A 22,055-nucleotide genomic window follows, 5' to 3' on the forward strand; every position below is an offset into this window, starting at 1 on the left:
TACTGGACACCTTCATCTCCATGTAACGAGAGGAAAATATAAACGCTGCAGTAGAAAACGCTGGCCAGTAATAGACTCTAGACATTTACTTAATACAGCGAATAGTGTTCAGATTTGAACTTCCATCCAGAAGGACCAAATTAATTTTTATCACTTTTTTATTTTGGGGTACGCGGGCTTCTCACTGTTGTGGCCTCTCCCGTTGCGGAGCACAGGCTCCGGACGCGCAGGCTCAGCGGCCATGGCTCGTGGGCCCAGCCGCTCCGCGGCATGTGGGATCTTCCTGGACCGGGGCATGAACCCGTGTCCCCCGCATCGGCAGGCGGACTCTCAACTGCTGCGCCACCAGGGAAGCCCAATTTTTATCACTTTTTAAAGTATTTTTCATGCTATTTCCTTCCCTAGTTCAGTTGTCCCCATATTCAACAATACAAAAGTGTTCAAGGAAAAAAAATCCTTCAAACCTGGAAGCCAGGTAAATACAGCCTGTTTATTTGAAACTAAAATAAGGAATATCTAAATCTGCTCAATCTGTGGTAGAAATAACAAAGGATTTAGGCCTAAAGATGACTTGTGATCATCAAAGGAGTGGGAACTAGCTATAAAGAAGCAAATGTAGTAAGCTCTTATGTCTCCTCTACCAAAATCTTACAGATGTGAACTCTCCTTCTCCAGACCTTCTTTCCATTTTGTAGTGAAGATTAGGAAGAGCTCCTGGGATAAAGTGTGTGTGTGTGTGTCCCTCCCCAACCCCTTCCAGGTGGAAAGAGAGGTATGCACTTACAGGAAGGATACAGAAAGGAGGGAGTCTAATGACTTCTCTGTCTCTTGGCTTGATTCAAACTGATTTTTGTAATGATGAACCTGCAGTGAGGGCAGATGGATATTTGCACAAAAAAATCCCAGAGGAATTTATTTTTAGGGTTAGTCTGAGCTGTTTACCATTTCTAGAAATTGTAGTTACATAACCCTAGGCATACGTAATGCACACTGCCTTGAACTGGGGGAGAACATGAATATGTGACCTTTGAAACAGTATAAAATGTTAATGGCAATACATGATCTGAAAAGAAAACTCAGAATCAACTGGTTGTCACCACTTAACTGAATTGGGTCTTAAACCATGGAGACCTTTAAAGAGAGCTGCGTCATAAATTATCCCCTGCAACACCTGGGCTCCTAGCTTTTTTCTCTTTTTGAAAGAGGTACTACTGTTGTTGAAGAAGTAGTAAATACATAACTTTTAGCATATGCTTGTATTCTGAATTGATGCTTTAGCCCACTGTCCCATTAATTACAAAAAAAAATAAAAATCATCTACCACTGCTCTTCCCCAGCATGAACTCAAATGCTGGTCGTGTGACAGGATCCTTCCCCTTCAGATGATAAACTAATAAAGAGCTTCTGCTCATGAGATCTGGAAAATGTAATGTGTAGTACCTCAAGAAACAGGCTTTTAGAAGCACTTAATTCTGAACCACATTTTCATTCTTTTCTCTGCCTGTCTGCCCTTGGTCAACTCCACTTCTGTCTCCATATTGGTGCTTACCCCTTACATACCAGTGTTCTTGCTGGAAGAAGTTACCCAATAAGCACTGAAATGGGAATCCAACTACTTTGAGTAGCTTTCTTGAAAGTAATTTCAGGGTAGAAAGAAAACCCAGGAGGTAGACAACTTAAAGAGTTTTTTTCACTTTACACCAGACTCACAGAGACATCATTTTAAATTCACTAAAATGAGGCAAAGAAATGAAGATGACTGGAGATTGGAATTTTGGTATATACAAAGTAACTCATGAGAGGGGAGAAGGTAGTGACCAAACTTTCACAGAAGAAATAATTTGTACAGAGTCAGAATCTTTGCAAGAGTCAAATTTTGTCTTGGAATTTAAAATATCTATAAACGCATACATAGAAGAGGGGAACAGACTGCACTGACAGATGTCAAACTCTCGTTCTAAACCTACAATTAAAATATTCTTAACATATAGTTGGTCTGTACTAGGCAAGCTGAAGCAATGGTTAATAGGTGATACCAATTATTCAAAGCACAAGAAATTGTTTTTTTTCTAATTCCTTAGAAGTTGCCTGAAGATTCAACACCTGTGTAGCAGGGGGAGACCTAAAAATCCAGAGGTCTAGAAGGTTTCCTAAGACAATTTAGAGCAGAATTAACAAGAGGACTCTAAGGAATTGAGTGTCTCTTAAATTTGGAAATTCAGAATAATAGTGACACCTATGAATCACTACTATGTGTCAAGCACTTTGTATGCATTTGCAAAATCTTCATAATAACTACTATACAGACTAATTTCTATTTCACAGCTAAGAACCAAAGGCTTAGATAAAATAGCACAAGGGTATAGATCTAATAATAAGAGGTAGAGCTGAAATTTGGAATCTGGCTGTCTGATTTAGCCCACTGACCAGTCACAAAACTATCACTGCAGGAACTAAAAGAAAATAATAAAAATTTTCTGAACTAGAATTGCAAATAATAAAATGGCTTTCAGACCAGACCACATTACTGCTTGAAGCAGAGAACAATATTCTGATAATTTTACTAAATGAGGAGAAATTAAAATGTGGCTGGGAGGTGAGATGACATTTTGTACGTGAGGTGGGGTCGAATTTGCTGAAGAAGGCCGTGAGCATCTCTAATAAGGAAGAGAAAGGGCCTTGCTTGCTAAGGTGAGTATTCTCAACAACTCGTTCAATGGCTTTGTACGTGAGGGTGACGGTCCAGTTTTTTTTTTTAATTGAAGCATAGTTGTTTTACAATATTGTGTTAATGTCTGCTGTACAACATAGTGATTCAGCTATAAATATATATACATTATTTTTTCATATTCTTTTCTATTATGTTTTATCATAGGATATTGAATATAGGCATCCGGTTTTGAAGTACAGAGGGAAGGTCTGGGAAAGGTCAGTTACAAGAGGCACCCTTGGCGGAGGGCAGCGTCCTCGCGTCACTATTGACAGGTGCAGCCCTCCACCCCCCCTTCCTTGTCCAGCCCGTACTTCGGAGGCGGGGACAGCAGCAAATAATCCTCCCTGTACCTCAGTCCTCCAAACCGAGGGCGGCCGACAACGGAGGCCCAGCCCTGCGGTGGCGCCGGGCTCCGCCCGCGAGGTCCCCGGCAGCCCGCCCAGCGGCTTGCGGCTCGCAGCGCCCGGGACGCGTCGGGCCCGCGGCTACGCAGGGCCGAAACGGCTGCGGGTGGGGCGGGGCCGGCGGGGCGGCGGGTGGCAGGGCCGGCAGGGCGGCAGGGGGCGGGGCCGGCGGACTGCGTGGGGCGGGGCCGCAGGCTGTTCGCGCTCGCCGCCGAGGCTCCGTGCGGCGTAGCGCTGGCCGGGCGTCCCTGTGCAGCCTCCACCAGCCGCAGATGGGGGAGGTGGAGCCGGGCCCCGCGGGCCCGCTCGAACCGCCGGAGCCGCCCGAAGCGCCCCCGAGCCGCCGGCCGGGCGGGATCCGTGTCCTGAAGGTGAGGTGGGCGGGCGGGTTGGGGAGGGAGCGAAAGCGGGCAGAGGCCGCCCCTACCCCGCGCGGTGGCCGAGGCAGCAGGCGACCCCCACCTCGCGTCGGTCAGTCAGCCTTGCGGCTCAGTCGAACCCAGAACCCGGCTGGAGGGGCCGCGGCACCCGCGGAGGCCTCTGCAGCTGGCCCCCGCCGAGGCCGCGGCCGCCTCCGTCCCCACCGCTGCCCATCCCTGGCCGCGTGCCACCCGCCTCGCAGGCCCACGCCTTGGGGCCGGCGTCCACCCGGTCGCCGCCGCACTCGGCTCCTTTGGGACCCCGGGGCCAGCCTCTGCCTCCCCCGGTTGCGCACGGGGCCCCAAGGCCGGCGGCTCCTGGCCCGACAGCGGAGCTGATAGTACGCAGGGCTTTCTCCCCGGACACCTGAAGACATCACCCCAGCGGGAGGATGGCGGCGGTGATTGGCCGGGCGCTGCGGTGTGCTGGGACTGCGCCGGCTGGAGTGGGCCGCCTCTGCCCTCGGAGCTTACCACCGAAGTTAAGACCCGCTTCTCGCTCCGGAGCGCGGGCCTGGAGGGAGAATCGCCGGAGGAGCTTAATCTCGGGGAATCGCTGGGCGTGCTGCAGAAGGGAGGAGGGGTTGGACAAAAAGGGGCATTCCTGCTGGCGGGAGTGGGGCTGACAATCCAGAGAGACGGTGACGGGGGAGCAGTTATGCAACAGGCAGCTAACGGGGCTTTTGGCAGGAATTGGGGGGGAGTAGGAGGAAGTGAAGGCAGATGCGGGCAAGGGGGGGAGTGGAGTCTTGAAGGTGATGACAAGAAGTTAAAATGCACAGGAATGTAGGGTGGGAAGGGGACAGTGAAGGTGGTTAAAAGGAGGGGTTGTGGGAGACACACTGGATGGAGTTTTCTACTAGCCTTCGAAATAGTTGGAGAGAAATTTTTCTGTAGGTCAGATATGTAAACTAGGTGTCCTGGAGATGGAGTGGAATTCCTTCTAAAGTTCTAGAAGAGGAATCAGCAGGCTTTAAAACTTGCCAGAGAAAAGGAAAAGAGAAAAGAAAATTTAGATTTGACGTGTTTCAAAACTACTTTGCAAAACAATGAAAATACATAATGTTTAAAAATTCATTAAGTAATAGTTGTTCTTTGGGATTGAGGGTGCGACTGTATACTCGCTACTAAGATTATACGTAGGGCATCACAAAGAAACAACAACATTGGAAAAAAATAATAGATTTGAAGCATCTGGTGAATCCATGAAACAACATAAATTAGAACTCTAAAATATAAAACTTTTTTTCTGCTGCTACCTCCCAGTCTTAATGCAGCAACTAAAGAAATAACTTTTCATAGTTTATCTCTACTTCTGCATAGACCTTATACATATTTACTTTAATCATGTTTTATATTAAATATAATTACATTATATTAAATATAATTTATATTAAAATTATATTTTAATTAAATATAATTACTCAAAGGCTTTTGGATATTTACTTAAAACTGTAAGGTCACAAAAATGTAAATTGTGAATGAACTTAATAAAGTTCTGCTGGCCTGGCTTATCAGGAAAGGGCAGGTCTGAGAGAGAGGTAATGCCCTCTGGCCTAGAAGGTTACAGCCTTGGCTATTTTTACAACTATTTTTTGGTGAAGAGAGAGTGAGTTGTGGGAGGGAAGGAATTGAGAAATGAGGATCTTTTTTGAAGGGTTCGACCTTCCTGCACTTCCAGGAAGTGGTCCAACCTACCACTGGTTCCGTGGGGTTCCAATCTGGGGACCATTAGAAAGAGTCCAGAAATTAATCTTGATTATAGTGCTGAGCTGGTGATGTGGGAGGCTAACAGTGTCTTGGACCTTTGCATCCTTGCAAATGAATGGGATCGACTATGAAGAATAGGTGCGGTGTGTTCTACAGACAGAAGTTCCCTTCAGTAGCTGAGTGGTTGAATTTTGTGTCAGGTGAAACTGGAAAGGAATATGTAAGTAGAAGACTTTCAGAATCGGGAAGAAAGCCATAGTTTCCTACATGTTCTTTTCTGAAAACCCTTTTAAAAAGGCTTACCATTCTTTTCTTTTCTGTAACTCTTCTATACTTAATACCAAATCATGAACATCATTATTGTCAAAGAGTATAGGTCGTCATAAAAAGGCTAATATAGCTAAACTGGTGTAACTTTAGCCAGATTAGATCTAGGTCCACCATATGGCCTACTGGAAAATTTGATTCAAAATCTGCCCCCAGATTTATTTAGCAAATTGCTATTTATTTATTTATTTAAACATCTTTATTAGAGTATAATTGCTTTACAATGATGTGTCAGTTTCTGCTTTATAACAAAGTGAATCAGTTATACATATGTCCCCATATCTCCTCCCTCTTGCATCTCCCTCCCACCCTCCCTATCCCACCCCTCTAGGTGGTCACAAAACACCGAGCTGATCTCCCTGTGCTATGCAGTTGCTTCCCACTAGCTAGCTATTTTACGTTTGGTAGTGTATATATGTCTGTGCCACTCTCTCACTTTGTCCCAGCTTACCCTTTCCCCTCCCCGTATCCTCAAGTCCATTCTCTAGTAGGTCTGCATCTTTATTCCCGTCTTGCCCCTAGGTTCTTCTGACCATTTTCTTTTTTTTTTTTTTTTTAGATTCCATATATATGTGTTAGCATATGGTATTTGTTTTTCTCTTTCTGACTTACTTCACTCTGTATGACAGTCTCTAGGTCCATCCACCTCACTACAAATAACTCAGGTTTGTTTCTTTTTATGGCTGAGTAATATTCCATTGTATATATGTGCCACATCTTCTTTATCCATTCATCTGTGGATGGACACTTAGGTTGCTTCCATGTCCTGGCTATTGTAAGTAGAGCTGCAGTGAACATTTTGGTACATGACTCTTTTTGAATTATGGTTTTCTCAGGGTATATGCCCAGTAATGGGATTGCTGGGTCGTATGGTAGTTCTATTTTTAGTTTTTTAAGGAACCTCCATACTGGCTGTATCAATTTACGTTCTCACCAACAGTGCAAGAGGGTTCCCTATTCTCCACAGCAAATTGCTATTTAGAATATAGTCCTTTATAACTGTAGTTGGAATATAAGTATGAGATTTTTAATACTCTTTAAGATTATTAGGAGTATCCTTGAAGCAGAAATTTCCAGATGTTTGGAAATTTGGAGAGGTTTTTTTTTCTTTTCTTTTTTACTCAGTCTGTAGAAGAAATGAAGTTATAATTAATCTAGTCAGTGGATTCTGTGAGACGTGTTTTTTCAATAATAGTTTCAGGTTTTTATCAAAATAATGTGTTTGTATGGTTTTTAAAATCAATTACTACCAAAAAGATTTTAATGAACTGAAATATTCTTCCCCTCTTTATCTCATCCACCCCTTCCAAAATATTCCTTAGCATGTATATTCCTAGAGATGAGCCCATATTCTAAAGTTTTGAATGCAGAAACATATCTCCTACTTCAGGATATTTCACAGTCTAGTAGAACTCACTGAGTATGAAGAGTTACTTCAGTAGATCCTGTTCTACCATGCATACCTTAGAGTTAGTTCATTGGGCGTTTAATAGTTTATCACCTTTGAACTGATCAGAGCCCTCATTTTTAGAGGGTTAAAACTGTAAAACTGAAGTGGGTACTTAAATCATGGCTTACTCTGAAGATTTCGGCTTTCTAGAAATATCTTTAAGTCTTAAATGTGCTCTTTATACACTTGTTTGATGTGAGGGTGATTATAGTTATGTTCCCTTTTAGAGAAACTTGTCAATAGTTCTTATATAAGAGTAAAGGGAGGAAATAAAGTGTTCTCCATCTAGCATTTCCAGTAGAATAGTGATTCTAAAAGCTGCAAGCATCTCAGAGGACAGAAGTGACCTTTCCAACATTTACCTGATGGTTTAGGCAGTGGAGAAGGAAGCACTAGGTAATTCAGCAGTAACTAATGATAGCTAAACAGTCCATCTAGATTGTTGCCAGAAGGCTATGCTTGCTTGGTATCTAGGCCGTTAAATGCCCATTGAACAGGTTTAAGAGAATGATATCTACTAAAGTTCTAACTCAGCAGTTTATTTTCATGGGGTGGAATATATCATATAAACAGGAGATACATTCTTTGACCAACAACACATGGGTTTCAACAGTGTAAAGTTCTTAAAACTTTATGTATAGTCTTTTCTTTTTTTTGCGGTACATGGGCTTCTCACTGCTGTGGCCTCTCCCGTTTCGGAGCACAGACTCCGGACGCGCAGGCTCAGCGGCCATGGCTCACGAGCCTAGCCGCTCCACGACATGTGGGATCTTCCTGGACCGGGGCACGAACCCGTGTCCCCTGCATCGGCAGGCGGACTCTCAACCACTGCGCCACCTGGGAAGCCCTATGTATAGTCTTAAGGGAAATAGATATACACATTAAAAAATGACTGTTAAAAATCCTCACAGAAGAAAAATCATGGACGGACTAATGTAATACTTCCTGGGGTCTGCCTTGACTTTTCTAAGATTGATAAGGTTAGTGGGATATTATTTGACCTTATAAAGTTTTTTTAAAGAAACTTTTTGGTGGATGTGTGGAGTGGTGTCCACTGGCCCTCTCTTAATAGCAGTGAGCAAAATTTCTCTCCACTAAGTGCAGAATGCAGAGCTTCCTTGTATAAATGTTACTGCACTGTATAGAATACTGTTTTCAGATGGTTCAGTTGACCTTTACCAAAGATTAAAAAATAAGGAATATTTAAAATCACTGTCTAATTATGCAGTGGTTAAGATTATTTAGTGGTGCAAATATGATGGTCCCTGTGTTTATAAAATATGTGCTCAAAAGCCCTTTGTTAATTCTGAGATGTTCAGCTTTGAGAAAATGCTCTTTATGAGAAGAAAGACGCCTAGTTCCCACTTGTAGCAGGGGTTTATCCTATTTATCTAAAGTTAGAATCAGTAATAATCCTCATGGTTTTGATTAGCTGTACTTAAATCCCTAAGATCTGTAAAATGATCGATTCACCTATTATCATAAATTTAAACAATGAAGCCGTTCTCGATTTCTTGTTTTTCTTTTTCTCCATGCGGGGAATACCTTCTAACTTTTCCTTCCCCTTTCTTTATCATCTTCAGAGATTTAATTTTAGGCGCTACAGTTATCCTCAAATATTTAATCTCAGTAATTACAAAAATAATATTTGCTTTATTTATAGATATTTCTGTTTTCCAATGAGGAATAGTAGCAAAAGTATTTTATTTACTTTGTGGCTGATACAGAGGAAAGGTGATAGGGTTTCCTATAAAAATGGAGATTTTTTTTCCCCAAGTTTGTTCAACTTCTTGCTAAAGCTAATTAGGCTAAAGTACAGACTGGGAATAAATGTCTGTGACATCACTGAGTTCTGCATGCATCTCTGGGCCACCCAGGTGCTAAGGTACTGTACTAGGTTCTCAGTGTATAAGAGAAGAAGAAATACCAAATAAATAATTAAAAACTCATTGTGATTTACATGGGAATGGAAGCATGTTTAAGGTGAAGAAGTTCTGTGGAGGAGAGTGTAGAGTTATTAATTCTTTTTAATTAGTAGGAGAAAGCAGGGATGGGAGACATGGAAAGCTCCACAGAGAGGGTGACGTTTGAGTAATTTTGAAGAATAACTACTCAGATGGACAAGATGGAGAAGGACATTTCAGGCAAGTCACAGAATTGTGGAATAGTTGGTGTGTTCGGGGAGTTGGATATGACAAACAGAGTGAAATACAGTGGGGAGTGGCCCTAGAAAGGTGGGTCAGTGTAATTGTTTGTGGAAATAAGTTTTTTATTAATGGGAATAGAAATGGCCCATTAAAAAAAAATAGAGCAGGTAAATATTGATCTTTAGAAACTTGTTATATTGCTGTAGCAGTTGTTTTTGCTCTGAGATAATGTGACTTCACAATGTATATGCATACCTAAGTTATCAAATGCAACAGTAATTTTTCTTTTGAAACAGGATAATGGAAAGAATATTTGTGCAGTATTGTGTTGATTCTGTAGTTCCTTATTTGGGATATGAGGCAGAGGACTAGGACCCTAGAGGAACTTTCGGTTTGCATATGGAGACATACAGAAATGTTTATTGCAGCATTGTTTCCGACACTGAAAAATTAGAAACAAACTAAATGCCCTCAGCAGGAGAATGGATAAATTTCAGTGTATTCGTATAATGGAATGTTATTCAAGAGAATGAGCAGGGTGTATTAATCATAGATACATCTCTAAACCAATGTTGAATCAAACAAAAAAAATTGCAGGGTGAAACATAAGTATGTTAGGTTTTAGATAAAGTTTTAAATCATGTAAAACAATACTATATAGAGTTTATAGATATATACGTATATGGCAAACACAAAAAATGCATGGGAGGACTTCCCTGGTGGCACAGTGGTTAAGAATCCGCCTGCCAATTCAGGGGACACGGGTTTGAGCCCTGGTCTGGGAAGATCCCACATGCCATGGATCATCTAAGCCCGTGAGCCACAACTACTGAGCCCACATGCCACAACTACTAAAGCCCACGCACCTAGAGCCCGTGCTCTGCAACAAGAGAAGCCACCACAATGAGAAGCCCGTGTACCGCAACGAAGAGTGGCCCCCGCTCGCCACAACTAGAGGAGGCCCATGCGCAGCAACACAGACCCAACGCAGCCAAAAATCAATCAACCAATCAATCAATAAAAATCAGAAATTAAAAAAAAATGCATGGGATGATAAACACTGTAGTAGAGTGTTTATTTCTGGGGAATGAGGGAGGTGAATGGGATTGTTTTAGGTAGTAGGTGGCTTTAGCTATATATGTAAGGATATATCATATATATGTTCTTTAGAATAATGATCTGAACTAAATATGGCAAAATATTAAAGTTTGTGAAAATTAGATAGTAGGTACACTACTGTTCTTGACATTTTTATGAAAACATAAAGAAAAAAAAAGGTCAGAAGATGACTGACAGGGACTTTCCTGGTGGTCCAGTGGTAAAGAATCGGCCTTCCAATGCAGGGGACATGGGTTTCGATCCCTGGTTGGGGAATTAAGATCCCATATGCCACGAGGCAACTAAGCCCATGCGCCTCAAACTACAGAACCCACATGCCCTGGAGCCTGTGCGCCACAATTAGAGAAAGAAAACCCGCACACTGCAATGAAGTTCCTGTGTGCCGCCACTAAGACCTGACGCAGCCAAAAATCAAAAAGTAAAAAAAAAGTAAAAGTAGAAAAAAAAAGATGATGGACAGAGACATGAACAACTAGCAGTAAAGAGAATGAAAATTTTCAGTTTAGGGCTGGGCATGGCAGGTGCAGAAGGCTCTGTGAGAGGAGGCGGTACTGAGCCAAGTATTGGTGACTACGGAGTGGAAAGGTGGGCTGAGGACTGAATGTGTCTAATTCAGTCAGACATTTGAGCTAATGATTTCTTTTTCCTGACGTTTTTAGAGAACTATGAAACGCAATGGGAGCAGACATTGTCTGAATAGGAGAAGTAGGTTTGGTTCTCGAGAGAGAGACTGGCTGCGAGAAGATGTGAAGAGAGGCTGTGTTTACCTGTACGGAGCAGACACCGCCACGGCCACTGCAGCCAGCGCCTCCGCCACTGCCTCCTCCTCCTCCGACTTACATCTTGTCCTTTGCACAGTAGACACGCCAGCGTCAGAAATTTGTGCTGGAGAGGGAAGGGAACGTCTTTATTTGCAGCTTCATGGAGACCTGGTCAGGTGAGGTCAGAGTTTTACCACTAATTCTCCTGCAATATAAGTCACATGTGTTTCTGCTTGGAAGTGGGCTTTAGGACTTCATTCGTGCTGGAGCTGATGATGGTTATGGGGTCACTAGGCTTGAAAAAAGGTTTCTCCCTGGAATGCTGACATTAGGATTCTTGAATTTAAAAACTGTCAATTTTTAAAGGAAAAGGAAGGAAAATTTGATAATTACTTCATTTGAATTATATCATAGGTCAGATATCTAAATTTAAAATAAATTAAAAAAAAATTTTTTTAAACATTAAATTTATTTATTTTTGGCTGCATTGGGTCTTTGTTGCTGTGCGCGGGCTTTTCTCTAGTTGCAGCGAGTGGGGGCTACTCTTCGTTGCGGTACCCGGGCTTCTCAATGCAGTGGCTTCTCTTGTTGTGGAGCACGGGCTGTAGGCGCACGGGCTTCAGTAGTTGTGGCTCACAGGCTCTAGAGCACAGGCTCAGTAGTTGTGGCTTGCGGGCTTAGTTGCTCTGTGGCATGTGGGATCCTCCCGGACCAGGGCACGAACCTGTGTCCCCTGCATTGGCAGGCAGATTCTTAACCACTGCGCAGCCAGGGAAGCCCTGATTCAGCTTTTTAAAAAAAACTATTAGTTCTTTGAGTTAGACCTCAAATAAGAGCTCCTTAAGTGCCTGACCACTGACTTTCTCTCCTCCTCTTTCCCTGTAATAAATAAATGTCTCAAAACAGAATTCAAAACTGTGGATTCAGTACTGTTGAAAGTGAGAAAGGAGGCTTCCACTTACACCTAAAAATGTGGCAATGATAGTAACACCTTTAGCTGAGCTAAACATTGATATCATTTTAAAGTCTAAACAGGGGTTTATTATTATTTTCCTTTAGGATTTGGACTAATTCCTGAAAAAGTAGACTAGCACTTGAATGTTTTCCTTGTTCACCAGTTAACTACATTTCCTAAATCCATTTGTAAAACGAAAGGATCAGACTGGGTGACCCTTAGGCTTTTCTAAATCTTAACACTGATTCCGATCTAATTTTATCAGGTGGAAAGCCTTGACCTACATTATAGCTGGTAGTGATTGACGGAGTTCAAGTATTTAAACCTAAGACTTATTACTCATCTGTATACCAATGTGTGTATACATAAAAGTACTAGAAAAGTGGAGAAAACCCCACTTGAATTGACTTGCTACTACTAGTTGTGTAGTTAAGAATCCAAATGTGATACAATTTACTTTAGTGAATCTAAACTGTACTTAAAATGGAGAGTTTGTCTCTTTTTAGTCCTGTAGCCTTGATAATTTCTAATGAAATAGCTCTTTGAAAACATAATTGATTATAAAATAATGAAAACACTGTTGAACTGTGGTTTGAAGATATGAATATATTTTCTTTTTTTAAAAATTTTAAAAAATTTGTACAATTTTTAAAGGTTACACTCCATTTGCAGTTATTATAAAATATTGGCTGTATCCCCTGTGCTGTACACTACATCCTTGTAGCCTGTCTGACACCCAGTAGTTTGTGCCTCCCACTACCGCCTCTACTCCCCCACCCCCCGCCCCCCTGCCCTGGCTGTGTTGCTCCTCCACCCCCCACTGGTAGCCCCTAGTTTGTTCTCTATATTTGCAAGGCTGCTTCTTTTTTGCTACATTCACTAGTTTGTTGTGTTTTTAGATTCCACATAGAAGTGCGATCATACATTATTTGAGATCCGAATATATTCTCATTGCTGGAATAGGAGCTCAAGAAGCCTCAGCCAGCCAAAGAAATGATGATATATTTTAGCTAACATTAAGTGCTTTCTTTTGCTAGTTAACGGGCTTACTGCTTTATGCACATTTTCTCATTAAATCCTCACAGTAACTCTAAGAGAGGTAGGATTATTCCTTTCCAATGAGGAAAATTGAGGCTCTTCGAGAGGTCCAGTAACTTGTTCAAGGCCAGGCAGGTACTGCCAAGCAGTTGGAATGTTGACATCATTCATGATAGATGGTGGACTTCCTTCCGAGTAAAGGCCCTCCCGGAGGGGAACTGGCACAGTGTGCCTTGCTCAGTTTCACTATTTAATCATAATTGTTTAAAGATCTTTTTTAGACCTCTTACTCAACGGTTAATTGCTTGAGTTCAGTCTTACGTTTATCGCATCAGAAGAATAGGTACTTTCTTTGTAATAGCCCTTCATAAGATAGTTGACAGTCTAACACAATATCTTTTTTTAATAACATTTTTTGCTGCTTAATGAAGTGTGATTTATATTCATTGTAGAAATTTTGGAAAAATGAAAAAGTATAAAGAGAAATAATTTTCATTGCTTATGCTTTTTGTAGATTATCTCACTTAATCCTCATAACAATCTTGTGAGGTAAATACTTTCCCTATTTTATAGATGAGGAAAATGAGTCTTAAAAGAGTTAATCATCTCACCTAGAATCACTTGGCTGGTAAGTGTAGAGCTGGAATTTGAACTCTGGCATTCTGACACCAGATTCCATATATTACCTCCCCCTTCCCCCGCCATGCTGACATTTTTTTTTTCCAGATCTTTTTCAAAATAAGTGTGTGTGTGTGTGTGTGTAATTTTTTAAAATTACGTATTTGGACCCACACCATATATTCAATTTTATTTACTGCTTACTTCAATTAATTTCCTTGTATCATTAAAAATTCCTTAGATACCAGTTTTAATAACTACAGAATATTCTATTTTATGCATATACTATAACTTGTTTAAAATTTGAGAAATTATGTGCAGTAATGGTGTAGAGCTTGGATTCTGGATTGAGAGTGTGTGTGTTCAAATTGGCTGTGTTACTATGCAAGTTGCCTAACGCTTTGTCCTCAGTTTACTAATCTGTACAATGGAGGGTGATAATATTTACATTATAGAGTTATCACGAGGATTAAATAGATTATACATGTTACGAAGATTAAGTGAATTAATACTTGTAACGCTTCTTAAACTCGAATGTCCAGCTGGGGAGCTTGTTAAAATGCAGATTCTGATTCAGTGGCTCTGGGGTGGGGCCTGTGGGTCTATATTTCTATTAAGCTCCTAAGTGATGTGCTACACTTTGAGGAGCAAGGAAGTAAACTTCTTAAAATGATGCCTGGACCTAGTAAGTGCTCAATAAGTGTTACCTGTTTGGGTTGTTTCAAGTCACTCAACCCTTAGAAGTAGTGTGATGACTAAACCTTTGCCCATGACTCTTTACATTGTTGATTTCCGTGAACTAGGTCCTAGAAATGGGATTACTGGCACTAAAATTACCCCATGTTTTTCCTAAATCATCCATGATTTCCTTCTTTCCTTACTCTTTTTTAATCATGGACTTGTCACTTGAATTTAACAGAGGGATTACTAGTTTATAGAATTTTAGCACTTGAAGGAACCTAAGAGAGATGCCTACTAGCAGGGGTCTCCAACCCCTGGCACTGGGCCGCACAGCAGGAGGTAAGCAGTGAGTGAGTGAAGCTTCATCTGCTGCTCCCCATTGCTCATATTACCGCCTGAACCCCCTCCCGCTGCCCCCCACCAGCCTCCCTGCCACCGGTCCGTAGAAAAATTGTCTTCCACGAAACCGGCCCCTGGTGCCAAAAAGGCTGGAGACCACTGCCTACTAGTAAAATGAACCCAACCTACCAACCTCACCATCCACTGCCCTTTCCATCCGGAAATACATGTGGGGGCAGGGCTTTTGGTTATCACAACTACAGGGGAGGGTTACCAGCATCTAGGGTCAGCATTCAGGGCAGGGAGCCTTAATGTCCTCAATGTGTGGGACCATCTTGTACAGCAAAGAATTGTCCTACCTAAAAGGCCAGTTACTTCCCCATGGGAATCACTGAAACCATTTTCTTTCGTTTTATGGATGTGAAACAGAGGCCTGGAGAGGTCAGGTCCAAAGCACATTCCTGCAGCTGCCTGGTGCTAGTGCTCTAGTTGGAACACAAGTATCCTGTCTCCCAGTCCGGTGCCCTTTACATGATACTATTTGGTCTGTCTGTTTTATTGGACTGTTAAAGTGACAGATGACTCAGTAGTGAAGCTTAGTGTAGTCATTGCCTTCTCTTTGAAAAGTTGTAAAAATATCACATGTAACAAAATGAAGTGCCCTTTGGCTCATGGTCATATTTTTATTTTCAGTCATCAAAATGACTAAGATTTCTGTGGTTGATACACTATCTTTTAAGATAAGCTAAGAATAGATAAAATATATCTAACAGAAAATTATGCCCTCAGGATTTGGGATCCTGAGTTCTAATTCCTTTACTATCACTGACTTGCTGGGTGACCTCTTAACAAGTCACTATAGTTTTGTTTTACCATATTTTGATATTGTAAAAGTGGAATGAAAAGTCCTGTTTCAGGATACATACTGAGCTGATTAACCCTGAGGAAGGAAAAGGATTATTTTTGTTTTGTGTTTCATATTTCTGTAGTATTTTAAAGCTTTAAAAGAATGTGTTACACATTAAGTAATTTGTTTTTATTAAAACTTTGTTTTGTTTTTACATTTTAATACTTCTAAAATCAGTGTGTATCTTACAGTTGTTGGTAGGTCATAGTCTAACTGGCAGTGTTTTTTCTTTCTTAATGGTTGTTACAATGCCATCTGGTTTACTGCAGTACAGTTCTGACACTAACCACGCAGAGTTTGCACAAACTTCCTTCACAGGTTAAAGGACATTACACCTGAGACTAACACAACGTTGTTAATCAGCTATACTCCAATATAAAATAAAAATTAAACAAACAAACAAACAATTTAAAGGGCCTGGTCTCCAACAAGACCGCCCTGACTTTACGCTCTGGTTGCATTTCAGGCCAACTGGATAAAAATTTAGGGGGCTCCCATGACCCCTTCAGGTTCAATAATTCACTAGAATGTCTCACAGAACACAAGAAAGCAATATTTAAGATTACAATTTTCGTATAAAGGATACAAATCAGGACCAGCCAAATGAAGACACACATAGGGCGAGGTCTGGGAGCATCCGTGTTACCCTCCCAGCACATTAGTGTGTTCATCCATCGGGAAGCTTCGGTACAGAATTTTTATTGAGGTATTATAGGGTAGGCTTGACTGATTTAGTCATTGATCAGGTAGGTGCTTGAACTCAAATCTCCAGCCCTCCCCTCCCCCAAGGTCGGGCTCACTCCAGGCCCCAGCCCTGTCTTCACGTGGTTGGTCTTTCTGGTGACCAGCCCCCATCCTGAGTCAGCTCATTTCTTAGCATAAACCTAGGGGTTATCCAAGGGGCTCATGAATAACTAAGACACTCCCATTACTCAGGAAACTCTGAGGATTTAGAATCTACCCCACAGGAACCAGGGACCACGAAGGCTAGAAAGACTCTCATACAACAATGATGCATAAAAGTAGTCTATCTTTCAAATGATGATGTATTAGACTAATGACGTACAGTAATTTTAAAACATAACTTTTTATGTTTCTTGATGTAAGTTAACATATGAAGTGCTTTGAGCTCTCTTCTGCATACATTTTAAATCTACATTTAGAAAATAGTATTGTTTCCCTAAAGGAGGCTAGGCTTTGTAAGGAAACCGACACAGGTTCAAACCCTGATGCCATATGTACTAATTGTGTGACTCTCTGAACCTCATTTTTCTTATTTCCTAGTTTTGTAAAATGTGAGATACTTCCCAGCCTAGTGTCAGGTATGGGGTAAACATTCATCGAAGTATCCTTGTTGTTTGTATCGTGATCTGTATTGTCGGTCTTCAAATTTTGCAGATTTTACCTTTATAGATGGCCAGAGATTGAGTTTTAACCTGACTTTGTTGTAGAGAATGCTGCTCTGCTTTGTTAGGGTCTTGGATACAATATGTTGGGGTTTAATAATGTATACTTTTGGGCTTCCCTGGTGGCGCAGTGGTTGAGAGTCCGCCTGCCGATGCAGGGGACATGGGTTCGTGCCCTGGTCCGGGAAGATCCCGCATGCCGCGGAGCGGCTGGGCCCGTGAGCCATGGCCGCTGAGCCTGCCCGTCCGGAGCCTGTGCTCCGCAATGGGAGAGGCCACAACAGTGAGAGGCCCGCATACCAAAAAAAAAAGAAAAATAATGTATACTTTTGCCTCCCACTATTAACTAGAATTCTTGTGAAATGATACCTGGAATGAAATGTACTCTTCTCTTACCTCTAACTTAACTGTGGGCGCTGTTCAGATTGGCTAAGAGCTGCAAACACTGTTGATAGCATTACTGTATTGGTTGGCTGGTTTGGAGAAAAATAACCATATGCACATATATTCAGATTTACAAGGACTATTGTAGCTCCTTGAAGCATTAGAAGCAAACTAAAACTGTTAACAATAGTCATATTGTCTCTTCTTAAAGCGCAGTGGAAGTATTTCAAATGCTGAATGGAACCTTTCTTTGCTAACATACTCTCTCCTACACCTGTTTTGCAGTATATATATTTCCTTTGATTTGTGAGAGATTTAACACACAGCTAATTAGCAGCCTGTTAAACTTTTGGAACTTTGAAACACAAAATTGATCCGTAAGCATATTATACCATTTCCCTCCCCCATACTCTACTCTCTTAAGCAGATGAGTTTAATGAGTAAATGGAATTAGTCCCTCGTTTTACTTGTTTTTGCAGTTCTTGAACTATTTCTTGTTTGCTCATTTATGCTAAATTAATAAGAGCAGATGTTGAGATTCTCTTGATTTTTTTTTTCCCCGTCCCACCAGGGAGAATACTTTCTTTAGGTGGAAATATATAAAGAGGTTTTCCAAAATCTACAGAGCCTTTTTAGACCAGGACATTTGATCAGGTAAAATATGTCAGAATTAGGATATTTCCATTTCTCCTGGCTTTCCAGAGAGAAATAGGAAAATTGAGTCAATGAGCTTTAGCCTGAAAGTATTGATAATGTTTCTTGGTCTTGAATATGTCATCATTATATGGAATTATATTTAAATACATTGATCTCTGTATCCAAAAATAATAGCAGTGTTCACGTAGAATTTGTATTATATTAGCAAGGTGTCTTAAATACCTGAAAGAGCCCTGAATTTTAAAAGATGCTGAAGATCATCTGGCCCAACTTGTTTCTTAGAGGAGACTCGTCTAAAGTGTCCGTGACAGAGGGCTCTCTAGCTCTCTGTGAACTATTTTGAGAGGTAGTCTGTTTCGTTATTGGGCTTCTCTAATCATTAAGGTTTTTCCTCATTTTTTAATCAACTCTACCTGTGCAACTTCTCCTTGGTCCTAGTCCTATTCTTTGGAGCAATCTAGATAGAGTAAGTCTAATCCTTCTTGACATTGGAAGGTAGAGAGGGCTCTTTATGCCCTTGGTCACCTTGTCTTCAAGTTAATCCTTCAGTCAGTCTTCCTATTACATGGCTAATTGACCCGTCCAGGATATAGTTTATTAGAAGTCTCTCTTAAAATGCATCCTTCTTAGAAGAATTCTACCATTGTACTGGGAAGGTGCCTAATTGTCACAGCCCTTTGTGGATTTTTATTTTATTTGGCTAGAGATTAATTGTAACTGATATTTTTATTCTGAAAAGTTTATTTTTCATTTCTATTAAATTCAATATTTATTGGTCTTTGTAGGCTTTTAGTTCTTTGGTCATTCCCCATGTAGTAGTTCTGAGCTGATGGAAGCTGAAAGTCAGAACTGAACAGTCAGGAGGGGCCAGGAGGTGGTTTTACTTTATTTTTATTTATTTATTTTAGATTTAAAAAAAAATGTTTATTTATTTGGCTGTGTTGGGTCCTAGTTGCGGCATGAGGGATCTAGTTCCCTGACCAGGGATCGAACCCTGGCCCCCTGCATTGGGAGTGTGGAGTCTTAGCCACTGGACCACCAGGGAAGTCCCTATTTTTATTTTTTACTTTCTGTACTCATCAATATGATTTCCATTCCTAAATTACCATATTTTTACAGTTGTTTATATTCCACTTTGTAGTATTCCCATTTCATGTTTTTTTAAATTAAAGCATATTGCCAACCAGTATTTTCTAGTTCTTTAACCACAAAACACAGAGTTCTTTCATATCTTTTTGCCATGATGGAAGGTTTATCATGTTTCTTCTGATTAATACAAGACTTAAGTTTTCTAAACAGAATCCTTTTAGGATATGAATAATGTTCTTCAAGATCTTTTAAACATACAGGCTTTCCTATACTTGTTTTTTGGTTGTTGTTTCAGATAGGGGAGACATTTTATTTTTATTCTAATTAAACTTTTATTCCATTCCTAAGACTTTTTTTGAATAATGTCAGTACATTATTGAACACTACTACATGCCAAATAATTTGCTAAGCACTTTATATACTATGTGATATCTTCTTGTAAGCAAATAAATAAATACTTCTAATAACAGCTCTGTGAGTTAGGCACTACCCATTATACTGATGAGGAATTTAAGACAATGAGGTTAAATAACTTGTCTAGGGGCATACATGCAGTTGATAAGTGGCAGAAGTGAGACTCAAACCCAGGCAGTCTGACTTTTGGAGCTCATGCTCTTAGCTGGTGTATTTATGACTCTTTGCTTTCTGATAAAAGAATTGTAAATGAGCTGCCTTAAGTCTGTGTGATTTTAAAATATGCAGTGTCACCAGAAGCCACAAGTGATTACTAACATTCTGGTTTTACCTAGCTTTCAGTCAGAACCATGTAATCTAATGATTTCTGGGGAATTACTGGGCAGTTCATTCCTAGTTTTTATGGAAAAATCATCTGTGAAGCCAGAGGAAATATATAGGATATAGTCAGCAACCCAAAGTCTCCATTTATAATTGTGTTGCAGCTTATGTGAAATCAGTTATGGCCAGATACAATCTTTTATATCTCATAATTTCAATTCGATGCCTTTAAGTTTGAAGCGGAGGTTCTCAAAGGGCCCTCTGGGGGTCTCTGAGACTTTTTGAAGAGGTGCATGAGGTCAAAACTCTTTCATAATAATGAGGTATTAATTTTCTTTTTCACTTTCAGTCTTGTAAGTATACAGTGGAGTTTTCTAGATGCTACATATCTGAGAATCTAGCTGTCTTCTATTAAACCAGCTGTTAAAGAGATTTATAAAATATACAATAATGCAAGTCTTCTCACTAAATTTGTCTTATTCTGAAAATATAGTTTTCAAAAAATATTTGTTAACATGTAATGTGTTTATTGTTGTTATTTTAAAATGAATAACTAAATATTTAGAAATTCTTAAGTTCAGTTTCTCATTCAGTAAATGTCAATAGATACACCCCGTGTAAACAAAAGCTCTTTGGGGGCCTCAAAAACTATAGAGGGATCCCGAGACCAAAAACTTTGAGCACCACTTGTTTAGATTAGTTGTATCATGTGATATTAGAGAAAATCTTGATATAGAAGTAAAAATCTAGCACGTATTAAAAGATTTTAAAAATCGAATGAAGTGTGTTTATTACTTAACAAATATTTTTCTTTTGAATTGTATAAGCAGGAGACTGGAACCTACTGAACGACCTCTTCAGATTGTTTATGATTACTTGTCCAGGCTGGGGTTTGATGACCCTGTGCGCATACAGGAGGAGGCGGCAAATCCTGACCTTGGCTGTATGCTTCGATTTTATGGTGGTAAGGATTTATCATGGCTGTGTGTATACATTAATGACTTTTAATTGATTATTTGTACCTCTGTCTGTCTTCAGCCTTTTAAAAAGATTTTATCCAAAGCCATTTTTAAGCCAATTTACTAATGTAGTTAGAATACAACAGCAAAAACAGCCTTCCCTTTTTATTTTTGCTCTTTTTGTTCTGGTGTTTTCTGACTTACAGAATTGTTACGTACTTTTGCCAGCATCTTGATCAAATCATAGCTTTAGTATCAGTTATATTTTCAAGTTCTTTATAAAGTCCATGAACTTCTGGATAGTTCGAGAATGTTGAGAAGTAGGTGGTTATTATCATATATGACTTAACATTTGATGAACACATCAGACGTGTATATTGTTGAATTTAGTAAGCTTTAAATCTTGGATATTTTACATGCTCTTCTCTTTCGGTGCATTTTTTCCTTATTGACTATTTTTCATCTGATCATTTTAGTCATAAAGTTAGCCTTAAGGAAGTCAGAATATTTCTGAATATTACTCTCCAAATACACATCAATAACTAATAATACTACTGAGTACCATTTTTTGAGTGCTTACTGTGTGCTTTTATGCTTGTGAATTACCCAGTTTACTCAGTATAGCCACCTTATGCTCTAGGAACTGTTGTCTCATTTTACAGAGACAGAGAAGTTAACTTGTTCAAGGTCATACAGCTAGTAAATAACAGAGCTATTTAACACCTAACAGTTTTGAGTTAATATGACCCATTTATCAAACAGTTGAACTAGTAACTAAGTTATTAGTGTATGTAGGCATAACCATTTACTAAGATTTCCTGCTCTCATTCCTCAAATTATTGATTTAATCTGAACTCTTGTGACACATGTCACAAGCCAGTTTTATTAAATGCACTTCACAAAAGATTTTATTTATAATTTTTCACCACAACAATATTTTCTGACATGTCCCTTAAAAGTTGGTTTCATTTTATTTTATTTCCATTCATTTCTCTCCTTTGTTAGTTCATGGAGGGAGAATAGTTGCTAGGTTGATGTTAAATCTGAGGAAAATCTTTTAAGACTAATTTGAGGAACACAACCGATCTATTACTGTAAAGCTTGGTTAAAAAATAACAATAAATCTTGGATAGTAACATGCTCTTTATATGTGGTTGCACATAAGTTCTTCACTCCATGTTTTCATTCTGGGATGAAAGCTGAGCCTTGAGATGCTGGCGAGCTCCTTTATAACCAG

At 40.1% G+C, this 22,055-nt stretch overlaps 1 protein-coding gene across 4 annotated transcripts in view; it reads left to right on the forward strand.

The window, feature by feature from the left end:
• Positions 1 to 3,355: 3,355 nt before the first annotated feature.
• Positions 3,356 to 22,055, forward strand: part of PHLPP2 (PH domain and leucine rich repeat protein phosphatase 2) — a 72,854-nt gene continuing 54,154 nt past the window's right edge. For 3 of the 4 annotated variants that reach the window (XM_032613728.1, XM_032613732.1, XM_032613730.1), the window contains exons 1-3: positions 3,356 to 3,488; positions 10,949 to 11,226; positions 20,690 to 20,823. In XM_032613728.1, the coding sequence (XP_032469619.1) occupies positions 3,390 to 3,488; positions 10,949 to 11,226; positions 20,690 to 20,823 (511 nt within the window). In that variant the 5' untranslated portion in view covers positions 3,356 to 3,389. Of the gene's footprint in view, positions 3,489 to 10,948; positions 11,227 to 13,631; positions 13,672 to 20,689; positions 20,824 to 22,055 lie in introns of those variants that run through there. The other variant, XM_032613731.1, reaches the window with a different exon arrangement.

Source organism: Phocoena sinus, chromosome 19 (assembly GCF_008692025.1).
Source record: "Phocoena sinus isolate mPhoSin1 chromosome 19, mPhoSin1.pri, whole genome shotgun sequence".
In the NCBI taxonomy this organism is placed as follows: domain Eukaryota; kingdom Metazoa; phylum Chordata; class Mammalia; order Artiodactyla; family Phocoenidae; genus Phocoena; species Phocoena sinus.